Genomic DNA, 16,817 nt, shown 5'->3' with positions numbered 1-16,817 from the left:
TACTAGTATATAAGTGACATGTATATTTATTTATGCTTCAATAAAATCACTTTTCAAAACCTCCTGTCTCCAACCGAAAATTTCGCTTCGCTTCTCGGCCTTTGTTCTGCTCCGCCATCGCTGGTCAAGTTGATGACCAAAGTTGTTCCTGCTGTTTCGAATCCTTCGACGCCGTTTGGGACCCAATTTCGTGGGACACTATCAACGGAATCCTACGTCCGTACAGTTACTGTACAAAATCTGATGGCAGGCGTCAAACGAAAGAAATACTCGATTTACACGCAATTTAGTTTGGCCACTTTTTGAAAGCGAGCACCCTTCACTACGAAATACAGTTGTCGTCATGCAAAACGTGTATCAATTGCTGAAGACTGAAAATTTGTTAAATTGCGTATAGATGTGAAAACTATTGAGCTACGAGTAATTCGCGAATTCAAGAAACATTAATAGCCCAACTTCAAAGTTGCTGGACGAGAGAATGGACCTGTAGCACAAGAAGCGGATACAAATCCTAAGCTATCCTCAGTTAGTCTAATAAACAAGTGGTCAAAGATATTTATTTTTCTTTTTAATGCTCTCAAGGCCCAATCATTGAGAAAGTGTTAGGATGTTCCTAATGTTGCATGTGATATTATTTTTTTCATTTATACCGTGTGTGACGTTATTTTCCTCTCATAACAACAACCAAAAGTCCAACCAAAAAACCAAGGACATCACTTCCACTGACAATGCCGATAAACTTATTTACAAACTCAAAATCAAAGATTAAGCCTAGTCATATAAAATCTAAAAACCCCTGACAAAGAAAAGCGAAATTAGGCCAACTTACCCTACAAAATATTCTCCAGTTACTTGTCTAAGTTTGAAAAATACAAATTCATATTATAAGAATTTTTAACAAAGAGCCAATTATGTTCTGTCCTTCGCACACAATTGGAACATAAGAATTCTTCCGAATTCCTGTAAATTTACTGTTGGCCAATTTTATACCGAATTTCTTTTCAAAAGCTTTCAAACAAACACATTGATGAAGCACCCCTTCATCAACTTCCTCAGGAAAGTGATATGACCACATGTTCCGTAAGCTACTCTGCGTTAAATTATTAGCAATTTTATTGATGTTCCTCAAATATGCGACTACATTTACAGATGATATTGTTGTTTTGATTTCAATTTCGACTCGCTAGAATAACACTTAGTTCTTACTGCAGTGCTAATCACATTTTCGGTGAATGTTTTCCGAACAAAAAAAAAATTTGGTCACTGAAAGACCTGAACGTTTGACGTTAGACGAATATCGACTCGTTCACAAAAATATATATCGGCTTCTCCCTTTATGCGTAACGGTCCTGGTAAAATATGTCTGTGACGCCTCTTGAGCTATTGATGGTTGCTTCTGCTCCTCGACGATTCATACTACTAAAACACTCAGTAAATATTATCCGCTAATAAAGATTGTTGAAAACACACGCTGATTAAGAGATTTGTTTTGATTCACGCTCTCTAATATGGTGCATCCAGTCGATACTTTGATCATACGCATATCGAAGCTAGAGTTTTTTTTATGTTAAACTAACAGCTCATAAATATTTGGAAACAATTGCTTGCTTGAAATAATCAATGATCGATAGGGTGTTGCGATTTAGCAGACGAGTTACACAATTCGCTTAACGTGGTATATACACTTAAACAATATTTTCTATTGATTTTAGTCAACAATACAGGTAGAAACTTAACTTAAACGCTTTCAATCGATCAGCTAATGATATTTAGTTACAAATTTCCAAGTTTCTTATATAAAAAAGACAGCGTCCGTATCAAGAGCTACGAGCAGGAAGTATGGAAATGGTTTCAGCGAGTTAGTTCCGCGCTGTCGAAAACATTAGTTACAACTTGTTTAAAATATCGCAATATAATAATTTTAACGGTTTTATCACATTTTGTTTTTAGTATTTGAAATGAAAGCATTATTCAGAGAACCTAGCTGTTTGATTATCGTGATTTTCGTCACATACGCGACGGGTTTCGTCCTAGAATTGACATCATAAGGTAAACAATCAGACGACGTAGCAGCAGTTTCGGATTACTTAGTTTGCAGTACTAGAGCTATGACACTACTTTTGATGATTCTACTACTCGAAAAAGGTTTTCGTTTTTCAATGCACCATTGGATTCGGTCTTGGTCAAATCAATATTTCTAAACTTTTTTGGGAGAAAGGGACGGTGACAGAAGATAACGTCAGATTTTTTTTTTAACATTCATGTGAGTGAAGTCGTTGCATTACGGAGATGTTCTGCTGCTAGATCACTCTTGGACTACTCTCTCTACTTTTTATTCCTCTGAAGTAGGGATGAAAAACCACGATTTCAAAAGATTTTTATATCAGTCCGAATTTGACGATGCTCTACGGAATGGTGAAGTGAGTTCTATTATTTCTTCGTTAGAGTTCAACAGCTCGACGGTCTACGACTTTTAGAAGGTAGATAGGAAGTTCTAGGATCTACAATAGATGGAGTAGTTTTGACTTAAACGCCACACTGATCTACAGTGGGTTGGCTAAAACGTTTTGTTGTGAGCACACACAAACACTTTATTTAAAACCTTCCTTGGCGCGTTTTTCCCACTCGGCTCGGCGCTGTAGGATTCCCTTGAATTCGTTCGACTCTCCAATGGTTTCGATGGTGCCCGTATTGCTATTCGGGTTGCCACAAATGGTGGTATTGTTATTATTGTTGGCGTTCAGATTGAACTGATTCATTGTGGCAATTGTATGGCGATTGTTGGCTGTGTTGTTATTACCATTGGTATTGTTACTGGTACCGTTATTTACGGGCGGCTCGTTGCTTTCAAGACCGTTCTTTGTGTTTGCATTAGCTGGTGGAGTATTCGTGGGAGAAGATCCGTTGATGAGCGATTTGCGAAGTTCTACAAAGGAAGAAGCATTTCTGGGTTGAACGTTAGCCGAGTTGCCGAATCGATTTGGCATACCGAACGGCTTCGAAATGCTCTTTCTATGAGCTTCGTTAGCGTTGTTTTCTGGATTAACTTTTGACTCGCTCGGTTCCTTCGCTACTACATTACCATTTCCACCCTTCTGACCGTTTCCTTCGCTCTTAACTAACTTATCCAACTTCTCCTCACTTGACTGATTTTCCTTGTCACTATCTACATTTGAAATTACTTTTGTTTCTCCAGTTCGGTAGTCTTCGTCAGATCGTAGCTTAAGTGATCGCCTTGCAAACACCTTCATTAGCTCTGGAGTATCCTTGTCCTTGTCCTTGAAGTTATCTAGAATAGATTTTTTACGTAGAACCACCAGCTCATCACCGCTACTGGAACCGCTATTGTAATTGGTGCTGTTCCGCTTTTCCAGCAGTTCCTCAGACCCTGATTTCTTCCGTTCTATCTTAATATCCTCCGAAGAAGACGAAATTCTTCTTTCGTACTTTATTTTCTCCTCAGTTACCGAAGTTCTGCGCTGCAGAATTACCTTCCGATCATCACTAATCTCTTGGGTCAAATTTATCGAGTTTCGTTTCGAATTGGACTCTACTCGTTTGAAAGCCGGTGGACTTCTCGGTGGACCTTCGATGAGACTATTCCTATTGGCGGCCACAGTTACTGCGGACGGTGGAAGAGGTGGCTTGCTTTCAGTGATTTCTATGTTCTCATTGCTGAACCTTCGTGTCTTCACCGGTTCTTCAACAGCTACTAAACTCGATGGAGTCGGTGTTGGCGTGCTTCCGGCACTGTTATTGCTAATCTGCGGTGCCGTGGTCAGAACAACGTTCGCCTTCAGTCGAGCAGTTTCCACTCTGTTCAACTGAATCTTCATAAATTCTGGCACTTTGCTGGATGGCGTTTGTTCTGGCTGATCCAACCGATCGCTACTTCCGGTGGCATCCTTGATGATACTGACAAAAGGCGACGATACCAGTTTATCAATGTTCTCCTCAATCTGAGAGATGTTCTGGTTTGATTTGTGAAGAATGCTATTCGGTTCCGGTGGGGCAAGAGCATTGCTTGTCAGAACAATCGACTTTGGCTGATGGTCAACATGTTCCTGTTCACGAGGATTCAACAGATTATTATCATTAATTTCAAACTTCTGCAAAGAGCTAGTTGACGATGTCATTCTTCCCTCTTCCAATGGTTGGTCCACATTCGTTATGTAATCTTTGAATATTTTCTGACTGGGTTTGTTAATATTTTCGGTCATACTGAAGAATTTGTGCTCTGTCTCCAGGAAATTATTCGTGAAATTCCCAATCGACAGCGAATTCGTCAGATTGGGTAGACTAGGCAAGTTGTTGGCGTTTGTCAGTTGATTTGAAACTGTATCACTGTAAACACGAAAACTCTTGGATTTTTCCACAGCCCTACGCTTGGTAGGACTATCTTTCGTCGGCGAATCGCCTTGATTCACACTTATCTTCGCAATACGCTGCTGATACGGACTCAAACCGTAGATCTTCGGATTCTTTACCTTCTCTACATTTGGCTGGTACTTCCTACCAATCTCTTCATCATCCTCATCATCGAAACTACGCTCGCTAAACTTTCTTGTGTTCGAGACCAAATACTCTTCACTCTTGTGCGAAGCCATCTTCTGATCACCTCCATTGATAACTATCGATCCACTTCCAGTAGAGCAAGTCGAGCGACGATTAACTTCCACATTTGACGAATATCTATGACTCTCCACTGGACCACTATCAACCTCGTTCCCGAATATTTCCTTCGGATAAATTCTCTGTCTAGCAGCAGGACCAGCCTTGATCTTCTTATACCCATTCAAATCCGCTCCATCATCATTAACAGGTAGCGACAACTTTCCCAACTGATCTGGGGCCACGGTCATATTAGAAGTAATATAAACCGTACTTCTATTATCCTCCTTCCTAGGAGAAGCCACCGGCCCACCCGAATGCATAAGCTCATCCCTCGAACCATGATCGTGTTTCTTCTTTTTGAAGCTATAATTCAAAATCCTCTTAAAGAACCCGTCGTCCTCCTTCTTTTCTCCACCTCCCAAAAAGTCACCCTCCTCCCCCACCTGTCCCTTCCCATTCGAAAGACCCTTGAAATCATAGCTCTTCGAAATGTTCCGGTTAACATAGATGGCCGTGTTCGAAGCGTGACTTCCGGCAGCCAGTGACATCGATGCGGACAGATTCGACGAGTGCATCAGGGTCGATTCTTTGCCCGGTGATTTGTTGATAATGGTGGTGCTGCTGCTACCGGTCATCACCGGATGTGGCATCATGGGTCCAGAATTGACCACAAACGGAAGTGAGTGGCATTTCTCCTCCTCCTCGTGGCTGTCCACCAGTGGTAGATGTGTGGAAATGTCGTTGCTCGAAAGTTTGAGGCTTTCCTCGTTGACCTCCGGTGTGGCGGGCAGGACGGATGGCTAAAAAATTAAGAAAAATCGTGAAAATCAAGTAATTCTAACTGTAAAGGTAATTATTCTTACCTCTCGTGTACGCGGTCTAGCACGTGTCGGTCCCTTCTTCTTTGGTCTGACGGCAAGTTTGTGTTTGGCAGCGGAATGACTCAACTTGGATGCCGGTGAATCAGCTCCTGTAAATTTATGGAAAAATTTATTGTTTGAATCGCTTGAAATATGAGCGTTTTAAAATAAAATTCTCAAATATTTAAAGAATTGAAATACTATGTACACTAGACTGCCCCAAATGACCCGACTTTTGAAAAAGTTATACGCTGCAGGCTAAAATTGGTCCTGGGCCTAGTACAAGATCTCATGCCAAATTTGGGCCAGATCGGACCACGGGAAGGGGTTGCTGAACGAGCCTGAAGTTTGTATGGGATTTTGAGACATTTTGTTCGAGAGTAACATGAAAAACCAGTTTTTCGTCAATAACTTTTGTTTGACGTCATTCTGTCAGTGGCCTTATATTCAGAATAGCCAACGATTCTGTTAACTGTCAATTGAGTATTGTTGGTAAAGATCTCTTGCACATTACTGGTGGCCACGAATCGGATCATCGAAACGGCAAACAATTGTTACGGCGGCCAAGTAATAGGAGCACCGCAGTGAGTACTTTGTATGCATTTTGCTCACATTAATGAATGTTCCATAGAGAAAACATATTTTTGTTGAACTATAAGCAAGTTAGCAAGTAAATTCTTCAAAGGATGTTCTATGGTGCACTCAACAGGAAGGTTGGAATGTTCGAAAAAATGGTAAACCATGCCTTAGGTGCCAAGGTCGGGTACATTTACCCTAATATAATAAAAACGTGAGAAAAACATAAAAGGACCTTTTTTCGAAAAATTATCATTTCGCTGGCATCATAAAGCGTTGGTCCATGTGTTTTTCGATCTAAAAAAAATGTTGGTGGTTGGTTCTGAGAATAACAACAATTCTGAATTGATTTTTTGAGAAAAAAAAAAGATTCTGAGTTAGGTAGAAAAGATGAAACATGAACCCCGCCCAAAGGCGGATATATGTACAATAGACTGCCCCAAATTTGTGTGGGAAATTTAAAACCTGTGCAATATTATGCGCTTTAGGATAAAATTGATTCTAGTCCTAGTACAAGATCTCATGCCAAATTTGGGACAGATCGAATTACGGCAAGGGGTCGCTCAACGAGACTGAATTTGTATGGCATTTTGAGACATTTTGCTCGGAAGAAACATGAAAAACCTGTTTTTCATCAATAACCTTGGTTTCCAATGGCCGATTTCTTTCAAAAACGGGTTTTCTTAAAGGATGGTATTTATCACTGTTGATGAGTTGGGCCGGTCAACATATTGACGCCTCATTAACAGTAATGAATACCACCGTAGAAAGTTAGCCTATTTTTGAAGCCTCATAACTTTTTTTTTCTAAACTCTTATCGAAATGCAGTCTTCGGATGAAATATTTTTCATAATTTAGGCTTTTAGAAACATTGCTTTTGGAAGAAATCGACCGACGGGAACCAAAGTTATTGATGAAAAACTGTTTTTTTATTGACATCACAAATCGTCCAGTCATGTTCCTAAGCCCCTGTGGTTATGCAATTGTCAAGCATTTTTCCGCCCTTACTTCTTTCCGAACTATCAAGTGAATATAATCCAAATTCTAATATCAGAAAAACATTAAAAAGTGCAATCGAGCGCAACAACAATGATTAAAATCGGTCATTATTTGACGAAACGGCATGCATTTCACATTGAGTGTTCTGGTCGGACTTTATTCGCCTCATTAAAAAAGTGATGAATATCACCCTTAAAAAAGTTAACCAATTTTTGAAACTTAATAACTTTTTTATCTTAACTTTAATTGGAATGCAACCTTCAGATGAAATATTTGCAATAGTTTAGGCTTTAAGAAAACCCGTTTTTGAAAGAAATCGGCCGAGGGAGACAAAAGTTATTGACGAAAAACTGGTTTTTCATGTTCCTCTCGAACAAAATGTCTCAAAATCCTATACAAACTTCAGGCTCGTTGAGCGACCCCTTCCCGTGGTCCGATCTGGCCCAAATTTGGCATGAGATCTTGTACTAGGCCCAGGACCAATTTTAGCCTGCAGCGTATAACATTTTACAGGTTTTAAATTTCCCATACAAATTTGGGGCAGTCTAATGTACACGTATTTCAGTTCTTCAAATATTTCCGAATTGTAGATAAAGGCCATAAAATTCGGGAAATGGCAATTGGTTTGTAGGTAGAATTCATAATTAATGAGAATAGTTTGGGACCACCCAAAATTTAATGAGGTCTCAAACTTCAAGCAAATATTGAAAATTTCAATTTTAAATAGAGTTCGAATGTTCAATTAAGTAGTTGTGTTATAGCTTGAATCGATTAGAGTTGGCCCTATTTGATGCGCTCCAAAATTTTCCGCAGAAATATTGAGCTACCCAGGCAGTTAATTTCATCATCCAGAAGTTTTTTGACCAAAACCACACGGGTAAAGATTTGGGTAGTACTTGATCAAAAAAAGACTTTAAAAAGTGGTCTGGCAATAATGGTCAAAAATACATTAAAACAGCATTGACAGACAATCACATTTTGGTTATCATTTAATCCATAAAGAAACTTCGAAAGATCGTTGCAAGTTATTACATCAACTTTCATCTCAAAATCAATTTGAGGATAGGAAATGGCTTAAGATTAAGTCTCCAATTCTTGCCTTGCTTCGGAATCAGATACCAGTTTCTTATTCTGATACTGACACCGACTCCAATAGATACAAGGATCAGATCCTGATCTCGGTTCTTGATCCCGGAATCTGATTTTGGATCGTCATACTGAACTCTGATCCTAGATTCCGATTCAAATAATTGACTCTTATCGTGATCTTAGATTCTTCTCGGTCTTTGGTGCAAATCCTGATTATGAATACAGGACCTCGATCCGGAACCTGTATTTATATTATCTAAATCCTTACCATTCACCATGACCCTAGACCATTATTGTGGATTATGATGCTGATCCTAAGTTGTGATCGTAATCCTGATCTCTGAATCTGGATCGTTGATCCTGAATAATGTGTTCTGATTCTGAACCATGAATCAAGATCCTGAAATCTAAATTCGATTCCTGAACCAGGTTTCTTATTTTGAACCCTGATTTTGAATTCTTATCCTTTTGTGAATCCACGAATTTTGATCCCAGATATTCCTTGGTAGGCTCGCATTCTTATCTTTATCCTGGATCCAGATCGTTATTCCGGACTTACATCATTGATACTGAATCCTTATGCTGACCTTACAAGAGGCCTTATCTTCTCTGCCTAAGTCATCCAGATATTCGGTATGGCTCAAACCCTGTCTATCAGATTTCATCCTTGGTATCGGATCATATTTAAATCACAATCCGAATCATGAACCCGTATTCTTGTCATGTATCCTCGGATACTGATCCTAAATATAGATTCAAACGGACCCGATGTCTATTCAAGGAAAAAAAAAAGTATGGTATTTCAAACAATAATCCACTTATATTCAATCATATATCTGATTGCTTCTCGACCAACTATAATTATCTAAATTTCAATAATACATACAATAAACCATCTGATTGATTTCGTACATTCAACATTACATATAATTCATTCAACTATTGTTGAATGATTGATTTTGTGCATTCAACCATAAATATAATTGATTCAACTTAAATGTCCAAGTAATGTCATACACTCAACAATAAATCAACTAGATTCAACTTTAATAATATGATTGATTTGATTGTAAATACATATGAAAAATTCAGTTTTAATAATATGACTGATTTAACTGTAAATATTAGATCCTGCCATGATCACGTAGAGGAACATCGAGACCTAAGTCGATTTCACGGGCAGCCAGAGTAGGTGTACTTTTTCCAATTCCAGGAACTGTTGACTTACTAAACGACAGCTGCCAGGAGCTGGTGGAGGGAAATGTTTCCCCATCGCCGGAGAGCGCTTGCACTTTGCCACCGATGTCAGGAACTGCCGGCTGAGCCCTAAAAACTGCACCACTATTGCTGCAGGGAACACGTACTGGTGTCCCATTTAAGATTATTTTTATTTTTGCCGATGAACACGGATGAACACTGTAGTCTTTACGTGTCGCACAATCAATCATAACAATATAGTTGAATTTATTATATTTATAGTTGAATAACTTAAATCAATCATATAACTGTAGTTTGATTAATCATAGAATCAACTATACTATTACAGTTGAATCAATCACATTTATAGTTAAATGTGAGAGGTCAACCAGGAATGTATAGTTGAATTTCTTATTTTTATAGTTGAATGCCTAAAATCAATCACACAATTGCAATTGTATCTATCATATTTACAGTCGAATCCATTATACCATAACAGTTGAATCCATCATATTCATAAATGATTGCGTCAAGTCAATCATCAGTTTGTAGTTCAGTCTTCTATATGCATAGTTGGATGCGAAAAAACAACTACGCTTTGATGATTGCTATAACCAGCTGAAATAATAAGGACTACAGTGGTCTTTTTTTCCGCGTTGGATCATTATCCTGTTCCTGATTTTTAATGTTGCCCATATCTTGACCGAGATAAGGATCATGATCATTGTTATTTGGGCATTCAGCAGGAAAATCTACTAGATCAGAAATGTTGAAATAATATATTATTTTGTTTTAATCTATCTTTGATGGCAGCAGTGAAAACTTCTAAAACAATTCCAAGTTTTACAACCATTTGTTTTTGTAACAAGAAAATCGAGACGGATATAAACAAATCCGCAAAAGTAGATGTCAGTGTGAGGAAAAACCATTTAAAGAATATGGCAAAATCCATCCATTTTGAAAAGTTTAATATTTTTCACTTTATGTTTTCAATTCATTTGTATGTTTCATTCAGACCACGCATTAAATTAGCTTTGGATGAAAACATTATGTTCATAAGGAAAATCAGCAATGAGTATTTTGATTATGCTTTTTATTTTAATTTTAAATTTCAATGAACATTTCATCTATTCATACAATATGACTATTAGGAGCCTGATCAGAACCTTTCTTAATAAATCCAAAACAATAGTTTAAAAGCACCCGATTGAATCGGTTTAGGTAGCTTCACCATCATTCGTGGAGTAAGATCCAAAAATATAAGCATCCAAATAAAAAAACTTTAATTTGAAAATATAAGTATTGTTCACAGATGAATTCCGCGCCTAAATCTAACTTAAATCTCAATCTAATGGAATTGATCTAAAAAAAATTTATTTCATATCTGGATTTGTAGACAGCAATGATAATTGATCTTCTAATAGTACTCTGATTTCACATTGTCAATTTAACACTTCCAAGGGTACAGTTAATTAGAAATGTTATGGTAAAAATTTATTAAATGTACACAATTTTATTCATACAAGCGTTCTTTTTTCATTGATATTTGGGTTCAGATTCAATGGGATATTTTTATCATTTTAGAAGACAAAAAAAACAACAGTAGCAATTTTGAACCTTCTCCATACTGAGTATGCACTAAATTATTTAATTATACAATTCAACTATTATGCAAATAATTTTTTGTCGAAAATATTTTTTTCTATAAATGTGTTCTATTGAAATTTCTAATATTATGATTTTAGTAGAAAATTGGTTTCGGTTCGCTTGAGTGATAAAAAATAATCATAAAAGAGGAGTTTGATATATCTATTTATTTATTTATTTATTTATTTATTGATACTTGCAAAGTAAGAAAAAATCCTTATCAATTATTGCAATCGGTTTTCAAAAAGCTAACTAATCTAATTACAAAAAATAAAGTAAAATTATAGCCTAAACATTAATGCATTAATTTTTTTCTCTGTTGAACCATAACATACACTTTTCACGAAACGTTGCAATCGAATTAAGAGATTTTAAATCGTTAGGAAGAGTATTCCAAATATCAATACTACGTACAAAGAAACTATTGCCATAATGTGATGTATTATGGCTGGGAATGACAAAATCAAGCCTACGTATACTTCGGAACGGAACTAATTTCTCAAAAAGGTAATGTAGTTGGGCGAAACGAACAATTCTAAACAAGGCAATACATGACCGTACTTTAAAAAAACAATTAAATTTACATCCTATCAAATTACTCTGAAGATGAGTTACTCTTGAGATTCTTCCTAGATCATAAATCCAACGAATACAACAATTCAGTGCCATTTAAAGTCTGTAAATAGATGCTGCCGATGCATTCAGAAGTAATTCGCAAGCATAGATAAAATGTGGATAAACTAAGGTTTTGAACAGACGAAGTTTGATGCTACTTGTTAGCATATTGGACGAAACGCGGAGGGTACAAAGGCAAGCATAGATTTTGCCACATTGAGAATTGATTTGTGCATCCCATTCAAGATTATTCTGAATTGTCACTCCTAAGCTTTTGATAGAATTTACAAAGTTTATTGGAACCGAATCTATAAACAAATTAGGAATCTCGCTATTATCACGCTGTCTACTGATGAACATTGCGTTAGTTTTTGCTCCGTTTATTGGTAATAAGTTCTCTTTGGACCACTGATTAATTCGCGAAAGATTTTCTCTGTTTGTAAGAGTTGCTGAACAAAGGTAGATCTGGACATCGTCGGCAAACATGTGGATCATACAAGATTTTATTGTTTCTGGCAGATCATTTATAAACATTGTAAAAAATAGAGGACCTAAAACTAAACCTTGTGGCACACCGGTGACTAAAATTACATGGGCTGTACAATTGAGTCCATGTAATTGAGTCAATTTGGGGTCATTTTTGAATTTCTTAAAACCTTAGGTTTAAAAAGCTTCGTGTTGGTCCAAAACTCATCCATGATTTTTTGCAGAATTTTTAAGCAACGTTTACATGAGTAAGTTTGTATGGGAAAATTGAATGTTTTGTACTGAAAAATCAACATAATTTTTGTTTCTTCTGTGGAACCGAGCCTGCTAATAGTTTTTGTGCCAATTTATAAACTTCCTGATGGAAATTTTCCGTGCAATCCAATTTGGAGACGGCTCCTTTTCAAGGAGGTCGTCCATGAAAACCGTTCAATGTACAATCCCAGAACATTTAAAGTCACCGATTTGAGAGCCTTAAAATTTCTTGAGTGAAGTTATCTCAGAAATTCAAATCTGCCATCGAATTTGACCGTTACTATCTGAGTGGAGTGTGATTGATCTTAATTACTCATTGTTGAGCTTTCTAATATGTCCTAGCAAGATGAATTTAAATTTTTTTAAATTTAATAATACGAACCAAGAGATTCTTGATCACTTAATATATTTCAAATGGAAATATTTAATAATGAAAAATATGAACAGGACTTGATCTACCATAATGAAGAAGAGATCATTTTGTAAAATATGTAAAAATGCTTTTTGTCTCACTAGGGATTTGATCAATTTTTACATATTGAATATCAATTTAAAGCTAAATACACTCAAAAACGACCAAAGTTTCAAATCGTTCGACTGATTTATGTAAAAGATATGCTCAGTTTTGTAAAAGAATTTTTCTTTCCGATACTTTTTTGATAAGCCTTTTTCATGAAAATGGGATTCTTTGCATTAAATGTTGCGCCTGTAGCATTTCATCGATCTCTATGAAACATTCATATCACATTAAATTGTTTCCCGACAATTTTCGGATGAAAAATTTATTTGATCGAATTCTGTTTCACATAGTTAAGATTTTTTTTTCCTGGGCCAATGAAAACTTCTCTTAGATGTGTCCGGTCTCACTTGACAACAGGTTTGAATTTCTGCGAAAATTTCACATAAGATAAATAGTATTCCAGGTATTCCTATCTGTGGCTATGAGTTTTTTTTAAGATTTTGGGTCAAAATTTTCCCACTGTGCAATATTTTGAGAGTATTTTAATCAAAATGAAGTGGTTCTCTGTTAACATGAAATACAATTTTCTAGGATTAGTCGTGTAAATGCAACAAATAATCTCGAAATTTGAGAAACATTTATTTTAAAGAATAATCCTTGGAACCTTTGCATAAAATTTTGTATAAATGGTCGTGATGGAAGATTTCAAAATAAATCTGATAAAAAATGTTCCAGTTTATGTGCTTTAAGGCTACTTTGGTACTTTTCAGACATTGCAAGTTGCCCGACCTTTAAAACATACATAAATTTTTCAACAAGTTTATTTAACTCAAAATTATAATTTCAAGATATGGCAGTAGAAAAATAATTGCATTGAAACAGGAAGAAATGTTTGCCATGGTTAACATCAAATTAATAAAATTTTCATAAAAAGGAAGATAATTTACATAAATAGTTTCAATTCTTACACAAATCGCACTGTTTCTGAAGTTGAGTTGTTAAAGTCTAAAAAATTTGAAAATTCTGTGTGGAAAAACAGTTAACTAGAGCACAGAAAATATTAAAATGATTAATTAAACTAGCTTATTCAGCAAAAAAAAATTTCATTACAATTCGAGTTTTCATCAGTTGTATATTTTCATTACATTATCAAATCTTATAAAGCGTATCAGTTATCCGACCTATATATGTACAACAAAGGGGCAGGAGAAGATTCAGCAGACCAATTGTTGCTCGATCCAATTTTTTCTGTAGTAATGTTTGGATCGTATTTTTATTAAATAATGGTGTTAAAATTGCCCCACAAACGTTTAAAAAGAAAATCGATACGAAAATAAAGTTATTATGTAAAATCTTATTTGTCGCTGAAGGAATCTTAAGGTTAAAAATCAGCACGAAAAGCGCGTGAAAAAAACAAGAAAAAGTAAATCCGTTCTAAAATGTCTATTTTACAACAGGAAAAATAAAATGCCTCATTTAATCAGTCAACATTCCAATTTACTGGTATACCTAGTTTTATTTTGGAATAAAATTGAAAGTAGGCTGAAATATTGACAATTTTAGTCATCCTGTGCAACGATGGGGCAGAGGATAACGATTGGCAAATTACCCTACACAAGGACGGAAAATTATCGGTTTAAAATTGAGACTCGATTTAATCACTTTAAAGATACTTTTTAGTTTACCAATATTTCCTAGTAAATAGTTATGAAGAAAACTTGCAATGCAAACTCTATCCAACACAGTTGTAATGTTTTGGTATTTGAAGTCTTATTTTCCTCCAGCCACGTGACACTTCAGATGGCATGGGTTCATTTCGATCCAATGCCATTCGCAATTATGTAAATATTTCAAGGTTTTTCTGTATCCGTAATCGGTTTGATTACTTTTGTTTCAACCTTATTATGTAATCTGGAACAAAGATCAAGCTAACCGAAAAACTTAGCAAAAAGGACATAATTTCACTGTTTCCTTCCCTTTCTCAGCCAAATGCATTACTTACCATTATCGTCATTTCCGTCGCTGCTGGATCGATTGTTGTACATGCTGGAGGAGCCGGACGAATCCAGATGCAGCAAATTGTGCCCACTGGCATTGGACCCGGAACGTTCCTCCAGATCCAAATCGGAACTGGTCATGCTAAGGATGCTCAACGAACCCTCGCTCTTGTTGATGCCCCGTTCCTTGCGCTGTGGTGTGATGGGACTTTGGGGCAGGCCCAGATCCTCATCCGATGCCTCATTCTGGCGGTCCTTTCGGCGTTTCCGCAACACATCGGCCAGCTCGTTCTGAAAGGCGAAAAGGAAAAAAAAAAATGATTAAAATTAACATAAACGCTCTGTCAATCGGTTTTATGTTTGAAACTGTACTGTACGCTAAACGTTTTTCCCTGTCCTAACGCAAACCGCAACAAACTCGGAATGGCTCTGAAGGCTTTTGGCCCATTCGAGTGAACCCAACCCAACTCCCGGAGAATGGAATCATGCGAGAAAACCAAACACGCTCACACGCCCCAATCCCCCAAAGAGCGCCACAAAACGATAGAGTAGCAAGCATAGGTTCCACTTTCAAATGTACGCTTACGTTTACTCACGCTTTGCTGGTGTTGGTGAACTTGACCTAGTGAACTTTTGGTCTTACAGTTGTACGTTACCTATTCTGTACCGAACCATAGGCAAAATCCTAGCTAGTCGAACGTTGAAACTGGAGAAAGCCCCGCGAGCGCATGACGCAATCAAATTGGCAAGGATTCTGACAATGACACCGACGAATGGTTGCAACGTTCGATTCTAGCGCTAGATAGAGCTGGTATTTTTTTTTTCTTTAAAATCTGCAAATGGTAGTTCACAAAATCCCTCTGCCCCCAAGGTCATGTGACACAACGTTCACCTTCGCAGTCGGTTTGCTACAACTTGAAACAGTTAGGGTTTTGAATGACCAAGAACTATTAATATCTGATATCTAAAAGTTATTTCAATTTGATGTTAAAGACATAGGTAATATTGAAACATACTTGTACATATGTAGGAGATACAGAATTACAGATCCCGTTCGTTTTTGGCACGGTTTTTAGAGACAACATAACTCACAACAACCTTATTGTTTTCGCTATAACAGGACCAATATAATTTAGACAAACACCATAAATATGTTTTTATGTATGTATGTTGTATGTTGGTAATCCACCATGGGTGCACGGATTCACCGCAGTTTCTGCCAAAGTATGGGTTCACATGCATTCCTTAGATTATTAGGTTCGACAAATCTCCAATGCAGCGCGCTCCATACCCGGACCCCATGGCTTCGTATGAACTGTTATGTGGTGAATGTATTGCGTGTGTTGATGTAGGTATATTTTGGAAGAACGAATCAATCAGGTGGGCTAGTTTACTTACAGGTATTCCGGCATCCGTGTATATACCTGGCCAGCTGGCAACTGATTGAACATTCCAATTATATAGTCAGTTATATAATCAAACACATCTTACCTGTCAGCCAGCTTATGGGATTCGAACCCAAAAGTTTTTCTTGCCGATACCGGGAATCGAACCCAGTACGCCTGGCGTACCAATACCAGACTCGCGCCAGCCTATCCACTAGACCACATCGGCGCTATAACACCATAAATATGTTTTTATGTTCTTTAATGTTGATCAAATACAATAACGATAACAAACTTTAAAAACGAATGAGGAAGGTACTAAAAATTACAAAAAAAAAAATTGAAAAACAAATACAAACGAAGGACTGAAAAATACAAACATAACTTGAAAAACGAAAAGAATGACAAAAAAAAGCAAATATGACATAATAACAAATATTATTAACCAAACAAGAAAAGTGGAAAATACATCTACAACATGGTAAAAAGTATAGAGAATGATTAAAAAATGGTCAGAAGTTGACTAAAAATTACGTTATTGATAATAATAAAAGGTTTTTTTTTGCAGTAATAAGTGAAAAAAAGTAGAGAAAGAAAGTTGAGAAGTTGACCACATAAAACGTTCGGCCGTGTTGCC

The 16,817-nt window shown here is 36.6% G+C and overlaps 1 protein-coding gene across 3 annotated transcripts in view; it reads right to left on the bottom strand.

Moving 5' to 3' along the window:
- Positions 1-1,095: 1,095 nt before the first annotated feature.
- LOC129748728 (probable serine/threonine-protein kinase DDB_G0282963) overlaps positions 1,096-16,817 on the bottom strand; it is a 366,662-nt gene continuing 350,940 nt past the window's right edge. For all 3 annotated transcript variants that reach the window (XM_055743422.1, XM_055743423.1, XM_055743424.1), the window contains 3 exons: positions 14,801-15,086; positions 5,478-5,584; positions 1,096-5,414 (listed from right to left, as the gene is read on the bottom strand). In XM_055743422.1, coding sequence (XP_055599397.1) covers positions 2,592-5,414; positions 5,478-5,584; positions 14,801-15,086 — 3,216 coding nt within the window. In that variant the 3' untranslated portion in view covers positions 1,096-2,591. The remainder of the gene's footprint in view (positions 5,415-5,477; positions 5,585-14,800; positions 15,087-16,817) is intronic.

This window comes from Uranotaenia lowii, chromosome 2, assembly GCF_029784155.1.
Source record: "Uranotaenia lowii strain MFRU-FL chromosome 2, ASM2978415v1, whole genome shotgun sequence".
Lineage (NCBI taxonomy): Eukaryota > Metazoa > Arthropoda > Insecta > Diptera > Culicidae > Uranotaenia > Uranotaenia lowii.
Note: the sequence above shows the minus strand (reverse complement) of the source record. Positions and strands in the feature narration are given on the sequence as shown.